The following is a 19,168-nucleotide window of genomic DNA, read 5'->3' on the forward strand; positions in this document are numbered from 1 at the left end:
TTATTTTGGATATCATGGCTATGCCCCATAGGATGACAATGCCCCCATCCACAGGTCACTGAATGGTTTGATGAGCATAAAAACAATGTAAACCATATGCCATGGTCGTCTCAGTCACCAGGTCTCAACTCAATTGAATACTTATGGGAGATACTGGAGCGGCACCTGAGACAGCGTTTTCTACCACCATCAACCAAACACCGAATGACGGAATTTTGCATGGAAGAATGGTGATGCATCCCTCCAATAGAGTTTCAGACAATTATAGAATCTATGCCAGGGTGCATTGAAGCTGTTCTGGCTTGTGGTGGCCCAATGCCCTATTAAGACACTTTACTTGGGGCGGCAAGTAGCCTAGTGGTTAGAGTGTTGGACTAGAAATCGAAAGGTTGCAAGATCGAATCCCAGAGCTGACAAGGTAAAAATCTGTCGTTCAACCCCTGAACAAGGCAGTTAACCCACTGTTCCTAGGCCGTCATTGAAAAAAGAATTTGTTCTTAACTGCTTTGCCTGGTAAAAGAAATTAAAATGTTGGTGTTTCCTTTATTTTAGCAGATACCTGTATGTTGCACTGCATGTATTTTATTGTAGTCTTGTACTTTTATGATGCCTTATCAATTGGCTTAGGAATGATAAATAAAGTAGGATTTTGTTATATTGTTACTTGATCAAATTATTTTAGATTGATCAAAATGTCAGAGGTGATTTCAAAACAGTTAAAAAGAGGCTTCCAAAGAGAACGGCATTTTCTGTTTAATAAAAAACAATATATTTTCTAAATAAATATAGTTAATAGTTACACTAAAAACAAAAAAATATGTTACTATTGTAAAACTGATAATTTTACAGCACCAATAAATATATTAATGGGAAAATATACTACAAATGTGTCTGTACATGATACAACAAACAAAAAAGCAGTTCTGACACAGAAATACAAATAGAATGTTTCTTTTTTCATCAAAGGGCAGAGAGCATCGTCTCCTAATGCTCCTGGTTCCCGACTAGGCCAAGTCCTGTTCTGGCTAAAGTGGGCTGGCCAGAGTCTTAGTCTCTCAGTGTGGAGTTTTCCCAAGCTGACCTGACCAAGGTCAGGGAGACGCCCTCAGTCCTCCTCATGACGTGTCTTCAGGCACTCAAGTGCAAAAACACATGTCCGACAACAGCCTGAAACTGCAACGTTGGCTGTGCATCTTTTTCACAAGCATGTTTGTGGCAGGGTTTGTTTGTAACAAAGTCAAGACACATGCTACCAGCCTCTCTAGCCCAACAAATCATACAGTATCTCATTTTCAGGAATGTTGAAGTTAATCTTTCTGTTCTTTTTTAAAAGAAATACATCTACAGTTTTCCATGTTTTCCATGGCCAAACAGATTGGTGATAACATTGCCAGGTGAAGAAGTAAAATCAATATCAACCATAACACTGAATATAAATATATAAATTAAATGCACAGAATACTGAAAATATTCTAGCATTATAAATTAGATGTACTGTACTAGACAAAGGGATATTATGTAAGTATATACAGATCGTTATTTTTTCTATAATGGACTATTCTTTAATGTGTGTGCAATTATTTCTTTGGAAAACAAATGAAGACAAACAAAGCAAATAGAGATTATTGATTTTGACAGTGGTGAGTTGAATGCCACTGTTCCTAAGCGGAAGACGGAATCAAGTTCAGTATTCTCTCGTCTCCATGCATACCTACGTTTAATATCCCTTTAGAATTATTCTCACACCGAGTCCTATCTGGTATCAGTAGATACAGCAGTGACAAAAACATAACCCCATAGAGGAAGTAGTTCTGCTTTCTGACAGTTCTCTAGACCTTCAGAGGTCTGAGGAGAAACATGTTCCCGTTGTACCTCTCAGTGAAGTTATGGTCACTATTTCTCTTAGTTTTTTATATAGATATATTTAAGATACTCATATCCACAGCAGACCAACATCCAGTGAAGTGTTACATAAAATAAAATGTATTCTGACAAAAACTCAGTCCTATCCACGTGCAGGCCCAAACACCCTGGCAACTAAACAATTTGTCCAATTCACACGCCAGACAGTGGCGCATTCGTTCACTTTATAATGTCTCATTTTTTTTATAGCAGCAATACACAATGTCATTGTCCTTTTAGAATATATATATATATATATATATATATATATATATATATATATATATATATATATATATTAGAAATATACAACAGCATGTTGTTATCTCAGTCTCTCTCCATCGTTCGCTCTTGCTCCTTCTTTCATTGTAATTTTCAGTCCATCCAGGGAATGCGTCCTCAGGTTTCAAAGTGCCGTGCCAAGAAAATATTCCTTCATTTCATTGTCCCCCTCTCCTCATCTCCTTGGTTTGTCACATCTGTGGATGACAAGACATGACAGACAGTAGGTTAGAAGATGGGCAACAAATCATCCTCCCAGCAGGGGTGTAGCCTGGAGCCAATCACATCACCCCAAATGTGGAAAACTCCTGCAGGCCCTCCCTCTTCCTCCCCTGACCAATTAGAATCATGTTGCTGGTCACCCCACTCATGTGTGGCTCTCTAAATCCAGCAAACCGTGTGGGGGGCCCCTAAGGTTCAAAGGTCAGGGATGTATATAGTAGTGTCAAGGGATGTCACCAACACAAGGCCTTGTGGGAGTTTCACCGGAAGCAGTTTTAATCACCGATTAGTAATTGAGTTTAGGGCTACACCTTGTAGGAGTTATGAGTAGGACCATTAGAAACGAGCAGCATGGACACCAGCTCTACATTCACTCAATTAAGAGCCTGTTCGTTCATAGTTAGGAACCAAGGGAAACACTTTCCCTTTGAGTGTTAGTGTCGTGCATGAGTTAGTTCTGTCTTGAGTCCTGTACTGTGCTGACTTATAAACATGTCTTTCTATTTGTGTGATCAAGACTGGTAGAAGTTTAAAAACAACAATGGATGCGAAAATTCCCCTCCTACGCAGGTGGTTATATATATATATCCATGTAGCGATGGGAAAGAGATAAGGAGACTATGTTGGGAGATAAGTAGGATGATAAGTGTGGGTCTGAATAAATGGGCATTACTACAGACTGACCCAATATGGTGCGGACTGTCGCACACACGTAAAACCCAACCCCCTACACACATCTTGCTTGGTGCTAGAATTTAGTATATATATATATATACTGCATTAATTTAAAGGAAATCTAAAGCGAGAAAGGCTCTGTTTTTTGCGTATTGTCTAGTTTAAGTGTCTACCATGCAAAGGGAATACACTATACTAGCTAGATCAAATATACAAATATACTAACGCACAATAATAGAGTCACAGTTCTAACATCAAGGATGATGTTAAGAACAGTATCAGAATATTACGCATGACAGACAATACAAACACACTTACAAGCAAACAGTCCCACACAATTCTCTATACAAACAAAAACATTCTATAAGAAAGTGAGAAGCATGCATTTCTCAGCAGGAGAAAAAAAATCGAGCAAATGACAGAAGTGCAAAAAGGTGGATGGATGTAGATGTGGGTGAACGGAGTAGAGATCAAGTCACGTTGTTTATCATAATATTTCGTAAACAAACCTGCAAGTTCTTTCGTTTAACTCAAGTTGTCTGGACTTGCAGTCTAATTGTGTGAATTTACAGGAGCATTTACAGGTCAGAGGGTCCTGCACAAACAAGCGCTTTCTTCTCTCTGAGCAAGGCTCACAGTGGCTGAAAGGGAAGCAAAAAGGGAGAAAGAGAGAGGTCTAAGCTATAGAGCGTATCCAGCAGAAAAAGGGTGCAGACAGACACTCATGCACCATCCCCAACCCACAGACAGATAAAGGCCACAGCAGAAACACAGAACACATAGCATTTGCTTCCCAATCCACCCAATGACATGCTCACAAGGGAGCAGCCATCTTTAAAAACCCATCCCTCCCACAATCTGCCTATATTTCCCACTACAATTACCCTACAGACATGCTCACATGAGCGCCACAACTTAATGGGATGTTAGGATGACATTAGGACGATGGTTGGGCTGAGCAAGTGCAGGCTCAAGCACAATGTAAGGATTATAAAATACAGATCAAAGACAATCTAAATCATATTAATTTCACAGTAGATGCCATCGCTGGTGCTTAAAGATGCAGTATCTTTTATGGAGGTGAACATGTGAGATAGGGGGGCACACACCATAGACAAACCAAGGACAGAGATAGGGGAGAGCTGCGATGCACCAGACGAGATTAAGCTACGCTTTGTCTCAGACGACGCAGTTGGCCGTATTTCTACTAGCTATCTGAGGTCAGATCACGTCTGCGCCATGTTCTAGACCTTCCCGTCTAAAAGCAGGAACAAAGCAACCTAAAGCAGCCCTTTCGGTGTACCACTCAAGGCTACAATAACTCTAACCAAACACACTGAGCCAAGCCTGTCTAGGCATTCTGTGGCTCAGTTGGTAGAGCATGGTGTTTGCAACGCCAGCATGGTGTGTGCAACGCCAGGGTTGTGGGTTCGATTCCCACGGGGGGCCAGTACAAAAAAAAAAAGAAAAGCATAATGAAATGTATGAATAGTATACATTCACTACTGTAAGTTGCTCTGGATAAGAGTCTGCTAAATGACTAAAATGTAAATGTACTTAAAGTAACCAAACCAATTGGCACTATAGTGGTAGAAATTGAAGACGACAGTGTTGGTCCATCCACCTATCTGCTAAAACAAAAGGCAACAGAGAAAAAGAGCAAACTCCTAGCAGCGTGTAGACTAAACATGGCATTGACTCTGCTGCCATGGATTAGTGCTTCATTCTGACATCATCATTACCTGACAGTTCTCACTCACTTCAACTTCACATTACTGCCCTCGCCATGGACTTAAGTGGTGTATACGCCAGACAAAAAAAGGTTTCTTTAAAATAAAAATGGAGCCTCCTCATGCCAAACTAAGAGGTTTGCATTTTACAAAATAAAAACAAGGTCCTCCAAAATCAACCAACCATCAAGAGAGACATAGTGCCCATTTGCAGACACGCCACAGAAGAGGCCTCAGAGCTCATCATGCCAGTGTCTCTCTCTTTCTTTCTCTTTCTCTTTTGGTCATTGCCGCTGGAAAATAGAGAACAGGGCAAAAGAGAAAAGACACCTATGTGGAGGCAGGGACACTCATACAGAGTTCAATCAATAGAGGTTAGGCCAAAGAGGAGACAATCAATTAAGTCAGGCATCTCCCTTCTAATCTAGTCTCCTAATATGCAGTGGGATCGATCCCTTTTTGAACGTGTGTGTGTCTCAATGTAAATGCGTGTGTCAATGTAAATGCATCCACTGTTGCCTGTGTAAATCAGTCTATGCATATCAAGGGCTCTATTTTCGGCTGGCGTTAAGGCGGCACTAATGTGAAATGCACGTTAGTTTACAATTTCGCCATGTAAAAAAAAATTGCGTAGACATTTTCCGGCCCTAACGCCAAATTCGGTCATTTACCTGTCTTATATCAGCACGTTTGCACTCAGATCGGAGGGGTGGAAATATTTTAGGCGTGTCCTTAAAAACATGATCCAAAGTGCTAATTTCAGACAGTGCTGATAGGGATATTTAAGACCAACCAAAAGCTGGTTTTAGTGGTAACACAGTTGGTTATGGCATGAATGTTGACAGCGGAAACTCAGCCTATACAGCCGTGAAGCACACTGCCCATATGGAACAATAGTAGCCTAATGTGCTTTTGGTGCCTGTATACTTTGCTGGGGTCCAGCAAAATTAAGGCAGTTTATACAATTTAAAAAACATTACAATACATTCACAGATTTCACAACACACTGTGTGCCCTGAGGCCCCTACTCCACCACTACCACATATCTACAGTACTACAACCATGTGTATGTATTAGTACACACACAGTATGTTATCGTGTGTGTGTATGCATGTGTTTGTGCCAATGTTTGTGTTGCTTCACAGTCCCTGCTGTTCCATAAGGTGTTTTTTTATCCGTTTTTTTAAATCTAGTTTTACTGCTGGCATGAGTTACTTGATATGGAATAGAGTTCCATGTAGTCATGGCTCTATGTAAACTCAGCAAAAAAACAATTAATGAACATGCACTTGTGGAAAGGTCGTGAAGGCACTAACAACTTACAGACGGTAGGCAATTAAGGTCTCAGTTCTGAAAACTTAGGACACTAGAGAGGTCTTTCTACTGACTCTGAAAAACACCAAACGAAAGATGCCCAGGGTCCCTGCTCATCTGTGTGAACGTGCCTTAGGCAAGCTGCAAGGAGGAATGAGGACAGCAGATGTGACCAGGGCATTAAATTGCAATGTCCGTACTGTGAGACGCCTAAGACAGCGCTACAGGGAGACAGGATGGACAGCTGATCGTCCTCGCAGTGGCAGACCACGTGTAACAACATCTGCACAGGATCGGTACATCCGAACATCACACCTGCGGGACAGGTACAGGATGGCAACAACAACTGCCCGAGTTACACCAGGAATGCACAATTCCTCTATCAGTGCTCAGACTGTCCACAATAGGATGAGAGAGGATGGACTGAGGGCTTGTAGGCCTGTTGTAAGGCAGGTCCTCACCAGACATCACCGGCAACAACGTTGCCTATGGGCACAAACCCACCGTCGCTGGACCAGACAGGACTGGCAAAAAGTGCTCTTCACTGACGAGTCGCGGTTTTGTCTCACCAGGGGTGATGGTCGGATGAGTGTTACACCAAGGCCTGTACTCTGTAGCGGGATCGATTTGGAGGTGGAGGGTCCATCATGGTCTGGGGCAGTGTGTCACAGCATCATCGGACTGAGCTTGTTGTCATTGCAGGCAATCTCAACGCTGTGCATTACAGGGAAGACATCCTCCTCACTCATGTGGTAACCTTCCTGCAGGCTCATCCTGACATGACCCTCCAGCATGACAATGCCACCAGCCATACTGCTCGTTCTGTGTGTGATTTCCTTCAAGACAGGAATGTCAGTGTTCTGCCATGGCCAGCGAAGAGCCCGGATCTCAATCCCATTGAGCACGTCTGGGACCTGTTGGATCGGAGGGTGAGGGCTAGGGCCATTCACCACAGAAATGTCCGGGAACTTGCATGTGCTTGGTGGAAGAGTGGGGTAATATCTCACAGCAAGAACTGGAAAATCTGGTGCAGTCCATGAGGAGGAGTTGCACTGCAGTACTTAATGCAGCTGGTGGCCACACCAGATACTGACTGTTACTTTTGACCTCCACCTTTGTTCAGGGACACATCATTCCATTTCTGTTAGTCACATGTCTGTGGAACTTGTTCAGTTTATGTTTCAGTTGTTGAATCTTATGTTCATACAAATATTTACACATGCTAAGTTTATTTTCAGCAAACGCAGTTGACAGTGAGAGGACATTTATTTTTTTGCTGAGTTTAGTACCGTGTGCCTCCCATAGTCTGTTCTGGACTTGGGGACAGTGAAGAGACCTCTTGTGGCATGTCTTGTGGGGTATGCATGGGTGTCCAAGCTGTGTGCCAGTAGTTTAGACAGACAGCTCGGTGCATTCAACATGTCATAAACAAAAGTAGTGATGAAGTCAATCTATCCTCCACTTTGAGACAGGAGAGATTGACATGCATATTATTATTATTAGCTCTTTGTGTACATCCAATGGCCAGCCGTGCTGCCCTGTTCTGAGCCAATTGCAATTTTCCTAAGTCCTTTTTTGTGGCACCTGACCACACGACTGAACAGTAGTCAAGGTGCGACAAAACTAGGGCCTGTAAGACCTGCCTTGTTGATAGTGTTGTTAAGAAGGCAGAGGATTGCTTTATTATAGACAGACTTCTCCCCATCTTAGCTACTACAGCAGCAATACGTTTTGACCATGACAGTTTACAATCTAGGGTTACTCCAAGCAGTTTAGTCATCTCAATTCCCACATTATTTATTACAAGATTTAGTTGAGGTTTAGGGTTTAGGGAGTGTTTTGTCCAAATACAATGCTTTAAGTTTTAGGAAAAAAGAATCCTTGCCACCCACTCTGAAACTAACTACAGCTCTTTGTTGAGTGTTGCAGTAATTTCAGTCACTGTAGTAGCTGACGTGAATAGTGTTGAGTCATCCGCATACATAGACTCAAAGTATAGCCTCCCCTCCTCTCAATGAAGGCTTTCCCCCCCCAAGACTGTCGATACAGGGTTTGGCTCCTGACACCGCTTGGAAATAAATCTTAAATCACCAAAGCTTTATTCAAATATTAAGTTTGAGAGGAGTAAAACAGTGAGCTGACATTCCCTTTTTATCTAGAATAATATAATCTCCACCCGGCACAGCCAGAAGAGGACTGGCCACCCCTCATAGCCTGGTTCCTCTCTAGGTTTCTTCCTAGGTTTTGGCCTTTCTAGGGTGTTCTTCCTAGCCACCGTGCTTCTACACCTGCATTGCTTGCTGTTTGTTTTAACCTGGGTTTCTGTACAGCACTTTGAGATATCAGCTGATGTAAGAAGGGCTTTATAAATACATTTGATCTATGCATTGTAGGTAGGCCCACATTATTTTTGTCATGCGGTCCCATTTTGGATGTGTGTAAACCCTCCTCCATGATGTAAGCCACGTGTCATGCCCATCATGAACCGAAAGATGAGAACCTCGTTGAATACCGGTGAACCGCGTATTTAGAAGGTATCTGTAACAATTGTCTGTTTTCCGTTTCATATGTTCAAAACCCAACCCCTCCCTTAGGCCTACAACAGGCTGGTTCAACAGCAATGCGTTTCTTTTTATCATGCCAATTTGATGATATCATTACATGTTACAATTATTTATTGTTGTTGTTTAAAAAAAAAATAAGAAGATTGCTTGTTTTTCTTTTAATGTTACTGGTTTTATTTGTTTTGTTTAGAATTTGATTAGAACTATTCGTTCTCTTTGTAGGCCTTATCAATAATTAATTTAATATTGCTTATTGACAATGTTTGTCATGTCTGTGCTCAGCTATAATGCAATTTACAGTAGGCCTAGCCCCTATCCTATATGGGAATGCTATTTAAGCCTTGCAATTACTTAGAACAATGTGGACTGCAAATGGGATAAAGTTAAGGTATTTAGCAAAGATAGGTCTCCATTTTGTTACTTCGTTTCTGTAAGCCATTTTAAAAAAACATAACGGACACTCATTGGAATTGGCGTTTATTCCAAGTCAAAACATAAAATACTGTAAATACACAACTTTGAGCAACAACATATTTCGCCATGGAGCACGTTCTGATTGGCCAGTGAGGGGCCAAGCCTCGACACCCACAACTAGTTTCTTCATCAACACCCAGCCCTTTCGCGCCAACACCATCAAGTGCGCAGATAATTGTAATAGTGAAAATAGCTCAAATATTTCTGACACACCCTTGAACCTACAGCGCTACCGCCTGCCCTTAGATTTATAATTGAGTTAGGTTTGTTAAAATAGAGCCCCAAGTGTTGGTCTAGAGTATTATGTACAGTATGCATTTGAGTGAAAGAGTAAGGGTGTGTCTGAGCTCATGAATAGGCAGTCTTTTTCCTGCACCCTACCCTGGCCTGGCTGGGGTGAGCTGTCTGCCTACGTGCTGGGTGACAAGCAGAGGTGTGTGTGGCACAACGCGAGGACAAGGCTCAGCTCAGCCCCATTACAAACGGATTTGATTTAGCCCTCTCAGGTAGCTAACATGATCCCATCTCTCCTCCACTGATCCATGGGGCTTTAACCCTGCGTGGTTCTTATCCAATTAAAACAAGGGACATCCTCTGACGTGCCAGCTGCAGCTGAGGTGGCTAAGACATATACACACACACACACACACACACACACACACACACACACACACACACACACACTTGCATCAACACTGACAGTCAGTCGGTTTCCCTCCCTCCACACTGCCTGTAACTAACCACGTCCACTGCGTCTCCGTCTCCAGGCTCATCCACTATTTACAATTCTAAAAATAAAAATGGTTTAACTGAATGACACCTGTTGCAATGATTACACTGTGGAAGTAGCCACGAGGGCCGAGGGTCAGGCTTGAGCAACTGAAACTAAGAAGAAGGCTGCTGGACAGCCCGGCCAGTTGCGGGTGGTCTGGCGCTAGCTAACTACCTCAACCCAACTGTTACAGCCGCACAGTAAAGCACTAAACCGACCGCCATAAAACAAAGAGAGCCTGGCAGGAAGACAAAATGAAACAAACCCCGTAAAAAAAAAAAATCACTTCTCTTATCAGCAAAGACAGAGGAGAGAGGCTGTTTTTTCCATAAGGTGTGCTGCTAGTCCTCTAACTCCCACAAGGCGTGAAGGGAACACGGAGAACTAGGCCTCTACCTCCCCTCCATCACTATGTAAAAAAGAGAGACAGGGCTATGTGGTGCGGTGTAGGAGCCTATGAGGTGCTGATGATCCCAATCACTAGTAGAGAAGGCACCCTAACACTTCCTCTCACCACTCTTTAAAATGATCGACTCAATCCTATCAGCAAAGTAGGGCAGCTGCTGACTTCTCAGTGCAGCAGGGGTAAAAGATACTGCAGCTTCACCGTTACTATTAGCATTAGCGTTAGTGCTACCCCACATGGTCGCTGCTACCACAGTGTCCAGCTGGCTGCTTCTCATCTGCATGTACAGTGGCCAAACAACATGAGGAATACTGAATACTTATTGGTTCGGGAGGATTAGGCCCCAGCCTTCTGTGTTAAGTTACAACGTCTGTGAGAAAGGGATGATGATTGGTTGGGAAACTGGTCAATCAATATATTGAGATATTTTGGGACTGGCAGATAGAGCTGTTTCGACCGTTTGAATATCAGAGTGGGAGTCAAACGGAACACAGAAAGCTCCCTCCCCTCATCCCACAAATAACTCAATAACAACGCAAAACATGTACTTACTTTTCTTTCTTTGCTTTAACTTCTGGCTTTGGTCTGAAATTAAGAGGAAAATAGAGAACAAAACATTTAGCTTTATATTAAAGGCCCAGTGCAGTCAAAAACATGATTTCCTATGTTTTATACATATTTCCACACTATGAGGTTAGAATAATACTGTAAAATAGTGAAAATTATGATAATGCCCTTTTAATGTAAGAGCTGTTTGAAAAGACCGACTGAAATGTCAGCCTGATTTGGTGGGATGGAGTTTTGGCCTAAATAATTAGTTAATAGACCAATAAGAAAGAGATTTCCAAATCTCTCCACCAATAACAGCTAGTTTTCAGTTTAACATTTTAATTGAAAAATAATCACAGTAAGGTACTTAATTATTACCCAGAAATGATTTGATATTGAGATAAAAACAGCTGCATTGGACCTTTAACCAGTAAGCAAAAAAACATTGAAGCCTGAAATCATTATAGGCCTGAGAAATATTCTTACCTGCATTCACACTTTCGATGTTCTGTGAAACTTAACAGAAAATGATGTTGCGATACTCTCTGTTTCACCTGTATTACCTGTAGAGAAACATAAGATATTAAACATTAAAATTCACATTGAAAAAGGGTTTGTAGTCTCTTACTTGGGTCAATCCCCCCCGCCCAAACAAAATTCCTCTGCCGCAACATTACTACCTCAGAGATTCTTAGTGAGTGATTGCTCTGACCATTGACAAAGTGGTCACAGTCTGGCCACTAGCTAACCGGTCGGTGAAGACAGGGCGACACCATAGCCAGGCATGCGCTGTATCACATTCCTATAGCTTATTCCTTTCCACCCTAGGCTCATGCCAACAGTAAGTCCTGACTCCTGACCGTGGCCAAGAGAGACTTCAACCTCATAAACAGGGGCGTAAACAGGGTTCGCAAGGGTAAACAAAATCGCTGACATGCCAGGCCCCTGCTGCTTCACTTTTCCCATGGGACAGTGAGAGACGCAAAGCGAGCGAGAGAGACAGAGAGAACCAGTGAGAAAAGCAATGGAAGAGAGAGGGGGTTATAAGTGATATGAGAGAGATGGAATGAGAGAGAGAGGGGTGAACAAATCCCCTGTTCACCGGTCCCGGCGAGAGTTGGAGTTGGCGCTTACCTCCATGGTAACATTTTTTGTTTCCGTGGTGACACACTCGAGCGCCTCGTCGTTGCAGCATCCGGCGCAGCGCATGAGCACCACACACGAGGGGATGTAGGTGTGCTCAATCTCATCTGGATACTCCTGGAAGATGTCCACCAGCATCTCCCGTGTCCGACACATGCTCTTGTTATACACGTCCATGAACGGGACCACTGCAGGAGGAAGAGCAGAGGGAGAACATCAGTACTGCTTCTTTCTCATCCTCACTGTGCCGTAGATAACTGTCAGTAACAGTAAGATTCCTTGAGGAGAAGACAGTAACATCAGTGGCAAACCTACCACAAAACTGCTACACTGTAAAGAACAGCACATCCATCCTCTCCACTTAGTAAAACTCTCCAATGCATTCTCTTTCATCCTCCTTTCCTCGCTCATTCCCCAGTTGTGTCCCTTTTTCTCCTTTATCCTAACTCTCCATGCCTCCTCTACTTCCTAGAATATCCCATCTGCTCTGGTTCCGTTTGGCAGTGGAAGAGAGTACTTGTGTGCCTTTGTGGTCGTCAAAAGGTACAGGCATTCGTTTCCTGAGTGGTTCCCATTGCTAAAGCCAGCTTAGCAGATAAACAAAGCCACATATATATGGCTTCAAACGTAACAAAGCAGACTATTGTGCTGACAAGGATCTTAATGTCCCCCAGCAAAATAATGTCAAACCTGCTCATGTGCCCACAACAGATTCAAAGCCACACACAAGTACAATTACAACACATCCACACGTTTAAGCTACACGATACAAACGCACTCACAGATGCCATATACAGTTGAAGTCAGAAGTTTACATACACCTTAGACAAATACATTTAAACTCAGTTTTTCACAATTCCTAACATTTAATCCTAGTAACAATTCCCTGTCTTAGGTCAGTTAGGATCACCAGTTTATTTTAAGAATGTGAAATATCAGAATAATAGTGGAGAGAATGATTTATTTTAGCTTTTATTTCTTTCATCACATTCCCAGTGGGTCAGAAGTTTACATACACTCAATTAGTATTCGGTAGCATTGCCTTGAAATTGTTTAACTTGGGTCAAATGTTTCAGGTAGCCTTCCACAAGCTTCCAACAATAAGTTGGGTGAATTTTGGCCCATTCCTCCTGACAGAGCTGGTGTAACTGAGTCAGGTTTGTAGGCCTCCTCGCTCACACACACTTTTTCAGTTCTTCCCACAAATTTTCTATAGGATTGAGGTCAGGGATTTGTGATGGCCACTCCAATATCTTGACTTCGTTGTCCTTAAGCCATTTTGCCACAACTTTGGAAGTATGCTTGGGGTCATTTTCCATGTGGAAGACCCATTTGTGACCAAGCTTTGACTTCCTGACTGATGTCTTAAGATGTTGCTTCAATATATCCACATAATTTTCTTTCCTCATGATGCCATCTATTTTGTGAAGTGCACCAGTCCCTCCTGCAACAAAGCACCCCAACAACATGATACTGCCACTCCTGTGCTTCACGGTTGGGATCGTGTTCTTCAGCTTGCAAGCCTCCCCCTTTTTCCTCCAAACATAATGATGGTCATTATGGCCAAACAGTTCTATTTTTGTTTCATCAGACCAGAAGACATTTCTCCGAAAAATACAATCTTTGTCCCCATGTGCAATTGCAAACCGTAGTCTGGCTTTTTTATGGCGGTTCTGGAGCAGTGGCTTCTTCCTTGCTGAGCGGCCTTTCAGGTTATGTCGATATAGGACTTGTTTAACAGTGGATATAGATACTTTTGTACCTGTTTCCTCCAGCATCTTCACAAGGTCCTTTGCTGTTGTTCTGGGATTGATTTCAACTTTTCGCACCAAAGCATGTTCATCTCTAGGAGACAGAACGCGTCTCCTTCCTGAGCGGTATGACAGCTGCGTCGTCCCATGGTGTTTATACTTGCGTACTATTGTTTGTACAGATGAACGTGGTAACTTCAGGTGTTTGGAAATTGCTCCGGAGGATGAACCAGACTTGTGGAGGTCTACAACTTCTTTCTGAGGTCTTGGCTGATTTCTTTTGATTTTCCCATGATGTCAAGCAAAGAGGCACTGCGTTTGAAGGTAGGCCATGAAATACATACACAGGTACACCTTCAACTGACTCAAATTATGTCAATTAGCCTATCAGAAGCTTCTAAAGCCATGACATAATTTTGTGGAATTTCCCAAGCTGTTTAAAGGCACAGTCAACTTAGTGTATGTAAACTTCTGACCCACTGGAATTGTGATACAGTGAATTATGAAATAATCTGTCTGCAAACAATTATTACCTGTGTCATGCACAAAGTAGATGTCCTAACTGATTTGCCAAAACTATAGTTTGTTAACAATTTTTTTTTGGAGTGGTTGAAAAACGAGTTTTAATGACTCCAAACTAAAGTGTATGTAAACCTCCGACTTCAACTGTACATACAACCCACAATTCATCAGATGCTGACTAACCCTAGCCATCTCCATCCCAGAATAATCCCCCACCCTCCATCCTATGGACTGGTTTCCCAGCGACACCGTCCCCCTCCTGACCCCCAGGTCATCCAAGCAGCCCATGACCTCAGGATGTGCGGTGCCAGGGTTCACCTCTGACATGTGACCCCCGGCAGCCCGCCCCTTAATCAGTCGGCCTGGTCAGTTCCCACCTAATGCTACAACAACATCCTGAGACACCACTGCCTGCCTGTCGTAGCGGGATCGGTTACTCCTTCTCAAACCATGCACCGCTGCTGCTAGCCCATGGATGACTTGCCTTGTCAGCAGATGCGGTGTCCATACCTCCCTTTATCCCTCCCAGCACCTGCTCTCAGAGGAGAAGCCCAGGCCCTGGCCAGGCCAGCCTGTAGGGGGAGAAAGGCTGTCTTGTCTGTCTGTCTGGCTCGCTGCCATAGACAGGAGTGTCTCCGTCTACAGCCCAAGGTCACCAGCCCAACACGTCTCCCTGTGCTGTTCTGGCTCTGCGGAGCCCCACAGTCTCTCTCTGCACAGCTGCTGCTTCACACTCTGTCTAGCAGAGTTCTAGTACCTAGGCAACATTTGTTTTAATGTGAGTGTGTGTGTGTGTGTGTGTGTGGGGTGTGTGTGTGTGTGTGTGAGGGGGGGGGGAGTGAAGGTCAGAAGCCGCTAACAGGTGTCAGAGAAGAGGAAGGGAGTCGCTGCCCTTGTGCTGTGAATAACAAACAACCACAATTCAATTCCTGTGTTTTCTCTGCTGATGGCCAGTCCCTGATGTATGACAGTGAGTAACCTGTCTGTGTCCACTATTGACCAACATGGCTAACCTTGAACACAGCTAACAAGTGAAACACACTCTGTCACTGTCAATAAACAAACATAACCATGCGTACAATCTGACCATATGTTTGCCATGTGACCAAATCACACAGAAGAGGAAGAAAAAGGCTAAATAAAACATGAATTCAGCAGTGGCCTTGAATTCATGCAGTAATCTTGTCTGTTAACATATACCAGCCTATTTAGATCAGACACACTTTTACTGTAATTCCAAAGTCCCAAGTAACGCCTTTCACTCAGGGACTCACCACTAAGACTTCATAATAGCACCATGGGGTCCTATATGATACCCATCTTCTCTCACTGATAGAGAGGGAGCATTGCTACAATGTAAATATTTTGTTATGTGCAATAGCCAATTTGTCAAAAACGTATTTTCATTGAAGGCCTAAACTTGAAAAAGTATTTTCTGTGAAAATTCCGATTCAGAATATGTCCACTAGGTGGCTATTCACACACCAAATCCCCCAATAAGGGTAAAACACTGAGAATAAAATATTGCACTTGTAATACATTTGTACATTCAGCACTTACCATAATTTTTACTCTTCTCCCCGTCCTTGGGTATGTGGGCTGTCTGTAAAAAAAAAAAACAGGTAAGCCCATTAGAGCAAGCTTGACGTCTTAGCCTATGTCATGCACATTCTTTTATATGGCAGGCTATGCATCACGTTGTAAAAAAAGGCAATGCAGTGTTGCCTCCCTGAATTATGTATACATCATTTCCATAATGTAACTGCATGCACAATAATTTTTTTGGTATGTCCTTAAGCCATTAGCTTATTATACAGCAAGAACTCCAATACATTCCCTCCTTATTATGACAGCTAGCCGACTTCATTGAATATTTTCCCGCCTATGGGCAAGTGCAGAGGGAAAATGGCATCACAGCAGTGCTTCAAGTCACGTTATCACCGGACGTTGACTGTTGCAATAGCTCTTCAATATTGCGTGAGAAAGAAGCCTATGTCATTTTATAGATGAACGACTGAGATGGGTTGCCCGTTGTTAGCGTTTACAGGTTATCGTAAAGATTTTTTAGCGAATATTTGTTATTAACAAGGCCTAAGTTTAATATAAACGGGCTATTATTAGCCTTAAGTAGGGAGTGAAATACACGTTGACACTTTATACTTTCTGCGAGCCAGCTAGGCTATTCGGTTAGGGGCCAACAGGTTTGCACTAGTCCTTGCGCTCTCAATAGACAGGACGTCTGGACTTTGCTTTTCATTACAGTAGACTAGCCTACAAACGAGAGCAAATACATTGCCAATATTGGAATCAACTCGCTGGACACACACATCAATTCTACCTCTATTACACGTTGGTTCAATGGAAACGACGTTGGTTCAACCAGTGTGTGGCCAGTGGGTGTAGTGACATTATGTTGTCGTAATTTTATTCAATAGGAATCCAATTGAATTAAATCACGACAATAGTGATTTTGGATGATGTTAGTGTAATGAGGCAACTCGTTTCACTTTTACGTCACTCAAAATTCCGATTTTGCCTAGCCTACTATTTTGTTGACATTAATGCCGGGTGCATTGTGCATTTTCAAAAGTTATAATGATAATACAAATAATAGCCTAATTATAATAGAAAAGACAGCGTTAATTGGAATAGGCCTATGGCACTTTTTCCCAAAAGGACCAAAATGTATGTCAAACGTCAGGATTAACAATTCAAATGTGACATAAAATCTCTCATTAGGCCTATGATTTACAGAAAGTGAATACATTGTAAGTGGCCTACACACCTAGCAGCAAGTGACGAGGTTGAGCGATAAGGGCGATCCCCTCATTAATGAAACATGAACAGCATTGTATTCCTAATTCAAACGCATCTGATGCCCCTCCGATTTAAATATAATTCTCACCTTAACTGCATAAAAATGAAGCTGAAGCAGCGCTGCAAATAATAATTGTACAAAACTGCCAATGTTCATGATTGTAATTCCGAGGGTGAGTGGTACAGTTGTACTAAAATTTCAGCTGTCGTTTGGATCAGACACAATAATAAAGAAAAAACACAAAAAAACGCAACAATTTCTTGATAACTTGGTTATAGTAAAATCAAATCCATCCAAACATAGCAGATGTGCCACCTGAGAGGAATCCTTTTTTTGGGGGATTGCAACCGCCTCTAAGGAATCTCAGAGAATAGCCCCAAAGAATGGTAACATCCAAAATGCGTCGGTCATCCGGAGACTTCCAAGATTTCTATTCTACATCCACATTAGAAACCCCATAATGGACGTAACATCACCGTCCTACTATCTGCTCACCAGGATGAAAACTTTCACCAACTTCTGAAAGCAACTTAACTGTGTGAAAGCGGCGGCTGAGTTATAACAACATTGATCACAGTAAGTGAGGGTGAGCGTTTGCCTATGCAAAGTGATCCGTTAGCGATCCTCCTTGAAACGCACTGAAACGGTCTCCCTTTCCTTTGTCTTGCTTTTTTAAATGTGTTTTACTCTGACTTTGGGTTTGGACGTCCAGGCGCAGAATAAGGAGATCTTGTCATACACCTCTGTTTCTCGCTCGTTGTAGCGCGTTTACTGTTCCACGATCGTCAGCTATTGCGTTTAGCAATCGGACGTGTCGACTGTAGGACGTCGTTTGCGCTCATTGGTTAGATCCCCAATGTGGGCGTTACTGGTTGGTGGCGAGGGGTGGTGGGCGCGCTCCCATCAAATATTTAACAGAGATGTTCACATTGTGCGATTTGGTGAGTGCTTTAAGTCACAATTTTTATGAAAAATATAATACATGACACGTTTAAAATGGTAAGTATTAAATGGCCAATAGTTAGTTGTGTTGTTGGTGCATTTAATGGTCTCTTGTGGCCTTTTTTCTTTGCAGCTTTTGAATCATTCATCATTGTGATAGCCATTTACCATTTTGTTGAAATATTGGAATTGACATGCTTCTTATTTTTCAACCAAAGGTTTTTGTATGTTAAAGTATTGGCAAGAGTTACCATAAACAATGTGAAAATACCCAATTAGAAGCAGGCCAGGCCTATACTATTGCAGGAATCGCTTTTGCACCTAAAGTTAACTTCCAGCGCTTGGAGGTGGTGGTGCACACATGTTTTTAGTTGATCAGTTAAACAGAGATTGTAGCCTATATTGGACATTAGAGATGCCTGGATCTCTAAAAGGATACAGAGTACAGTAGGTGAGGATGTTCAGGTATGAAAGAGTGGAGAGGGACTTGCCTGGGCTGTATAGTGGTTTGCTTTTGGTGTACCACACACATGATGCTGAGTTCAGGAATCATAAAAGGCTCATTCCATAGCCTCATTATCATAGCACGTTCTAGGTGCTGAAAGTTGCAAGAAATTATCCTTATTAGAAAGTAAGTCAAACTTTAGAAAATGTCATTATATGTTCCCAAGTGAGGAAGACACTTGTGTTCAGGTGCGCTTTAGGAAGCTCTTAGCTAGGCATGGCTGAGCCAACACAATCAACTGAAACATGTCAGATTCTTGACTTGCGTGGACATATTGTTTGATATTGGAGGTCTTGTTTCAGCATTTAAGCATTCCAAAAGCACAATTGTTTTTGGTATTCATCCTCTTTCATCTGTCATGTAAATCAGAAGAGAACAAGTCATACATATTCGATAATTGATCTTTATGCGTAGGGAAGATGGAATGCCTGCTACATATTTGTTACACAAGGAATTAATTTAATAGGGGGACTGCATGAGTCTGTACGGATGGGATATCTCACACACACACACACACACACACACACACACACACACACACACACACACACACACACACACACACACACACACACACACACACACACACACACACAG

General features: G+C 42.5%; 1 protein-coding gene across 2 annotated transcripts; it reads right to left on the reverse strand.

The window, feature by feature from the left end:
- Window positions 1-735: 735 nt before the first annotated feature.
- LOC106584182 (vascular endothelial growth factor A-A) lies at window positions 736-17,923 on the reverse strand. 2 transcript variants are annotated; one of them, XM_014169146.3, is made up of 7 exons: window positions 17,212-17,923; window positions 15,867-15,909; window positions 12,025-12,221; window positions 11,377-11,453; window positions 10,894-10,926; window positions 3,591-3,722; window positions 736-2,381 (listed from the first exon to the last, which is right to left on the reverse strand). In XM_014169146.3, exons 1-7 carry the CDS (start codon window positions 17,278-17,280, stop codon window positions 2,360-2,362), a joined length of 573 nt encoding a protein of 190 aa, XP_014024621.1. In that variant the 5' UTR covers window positions 17,281-17,923; the 3' UTR covers window positions 736-2,359. The 2 variants fall into 2 exon arrangements, with proteins under 2 accessions (XP_014024621.1, XP_014024642.1); XM_014169167.3 differs by lacking the exon at window positions 3,591-3,722 and having other exon boundaries at window positions 17,212-17,922.
- Between the last annotated feature and the right edge of the window lie 1,245 nt (window positions 17,924-19,168).

This window comes from Salmo salar, chromosome 02 (assembly GCF_965601325.2).
Source record: "Salmo salar chromosome 02, fSalSal1, whole genome shotgun sequence".
In the NCBI taxonomy this organism is placed as follows: Eukaryota; Metazoa; Chordata; class Actinopteri; order Salmoniformes; family Salmonidae; genus Salmo; species Salmo salar.

What these genes read in the sequence shown, in the direction of transcription:
- LOC106584182 (XM_014169146.3), bottom strand. Translation starts at nt 17,280, where the DNA reads ATGAACATTGGCAGTTTTGTACAATTATTATTTGCAGCGCTGCTTCAG. An exon ending in GGAGAAGAGTAAAAATTATG is followed by an intron (nt 12,222 to 15,866) that starts GTAAGTGCTGAA and finishes TTCCTCCTGCAG; the next exon opens with TGGTCCCGTTCATGGACGTG. An exon ending in CATCGAAAGTGTGAATGCAG is followed by an intron (nt 10,927 to 11,376) that starts GTAAGAATATTT and finishes TCTTAATTTCAG; the next exon opens with ACCAAAGCCAGAAGTTAAAG.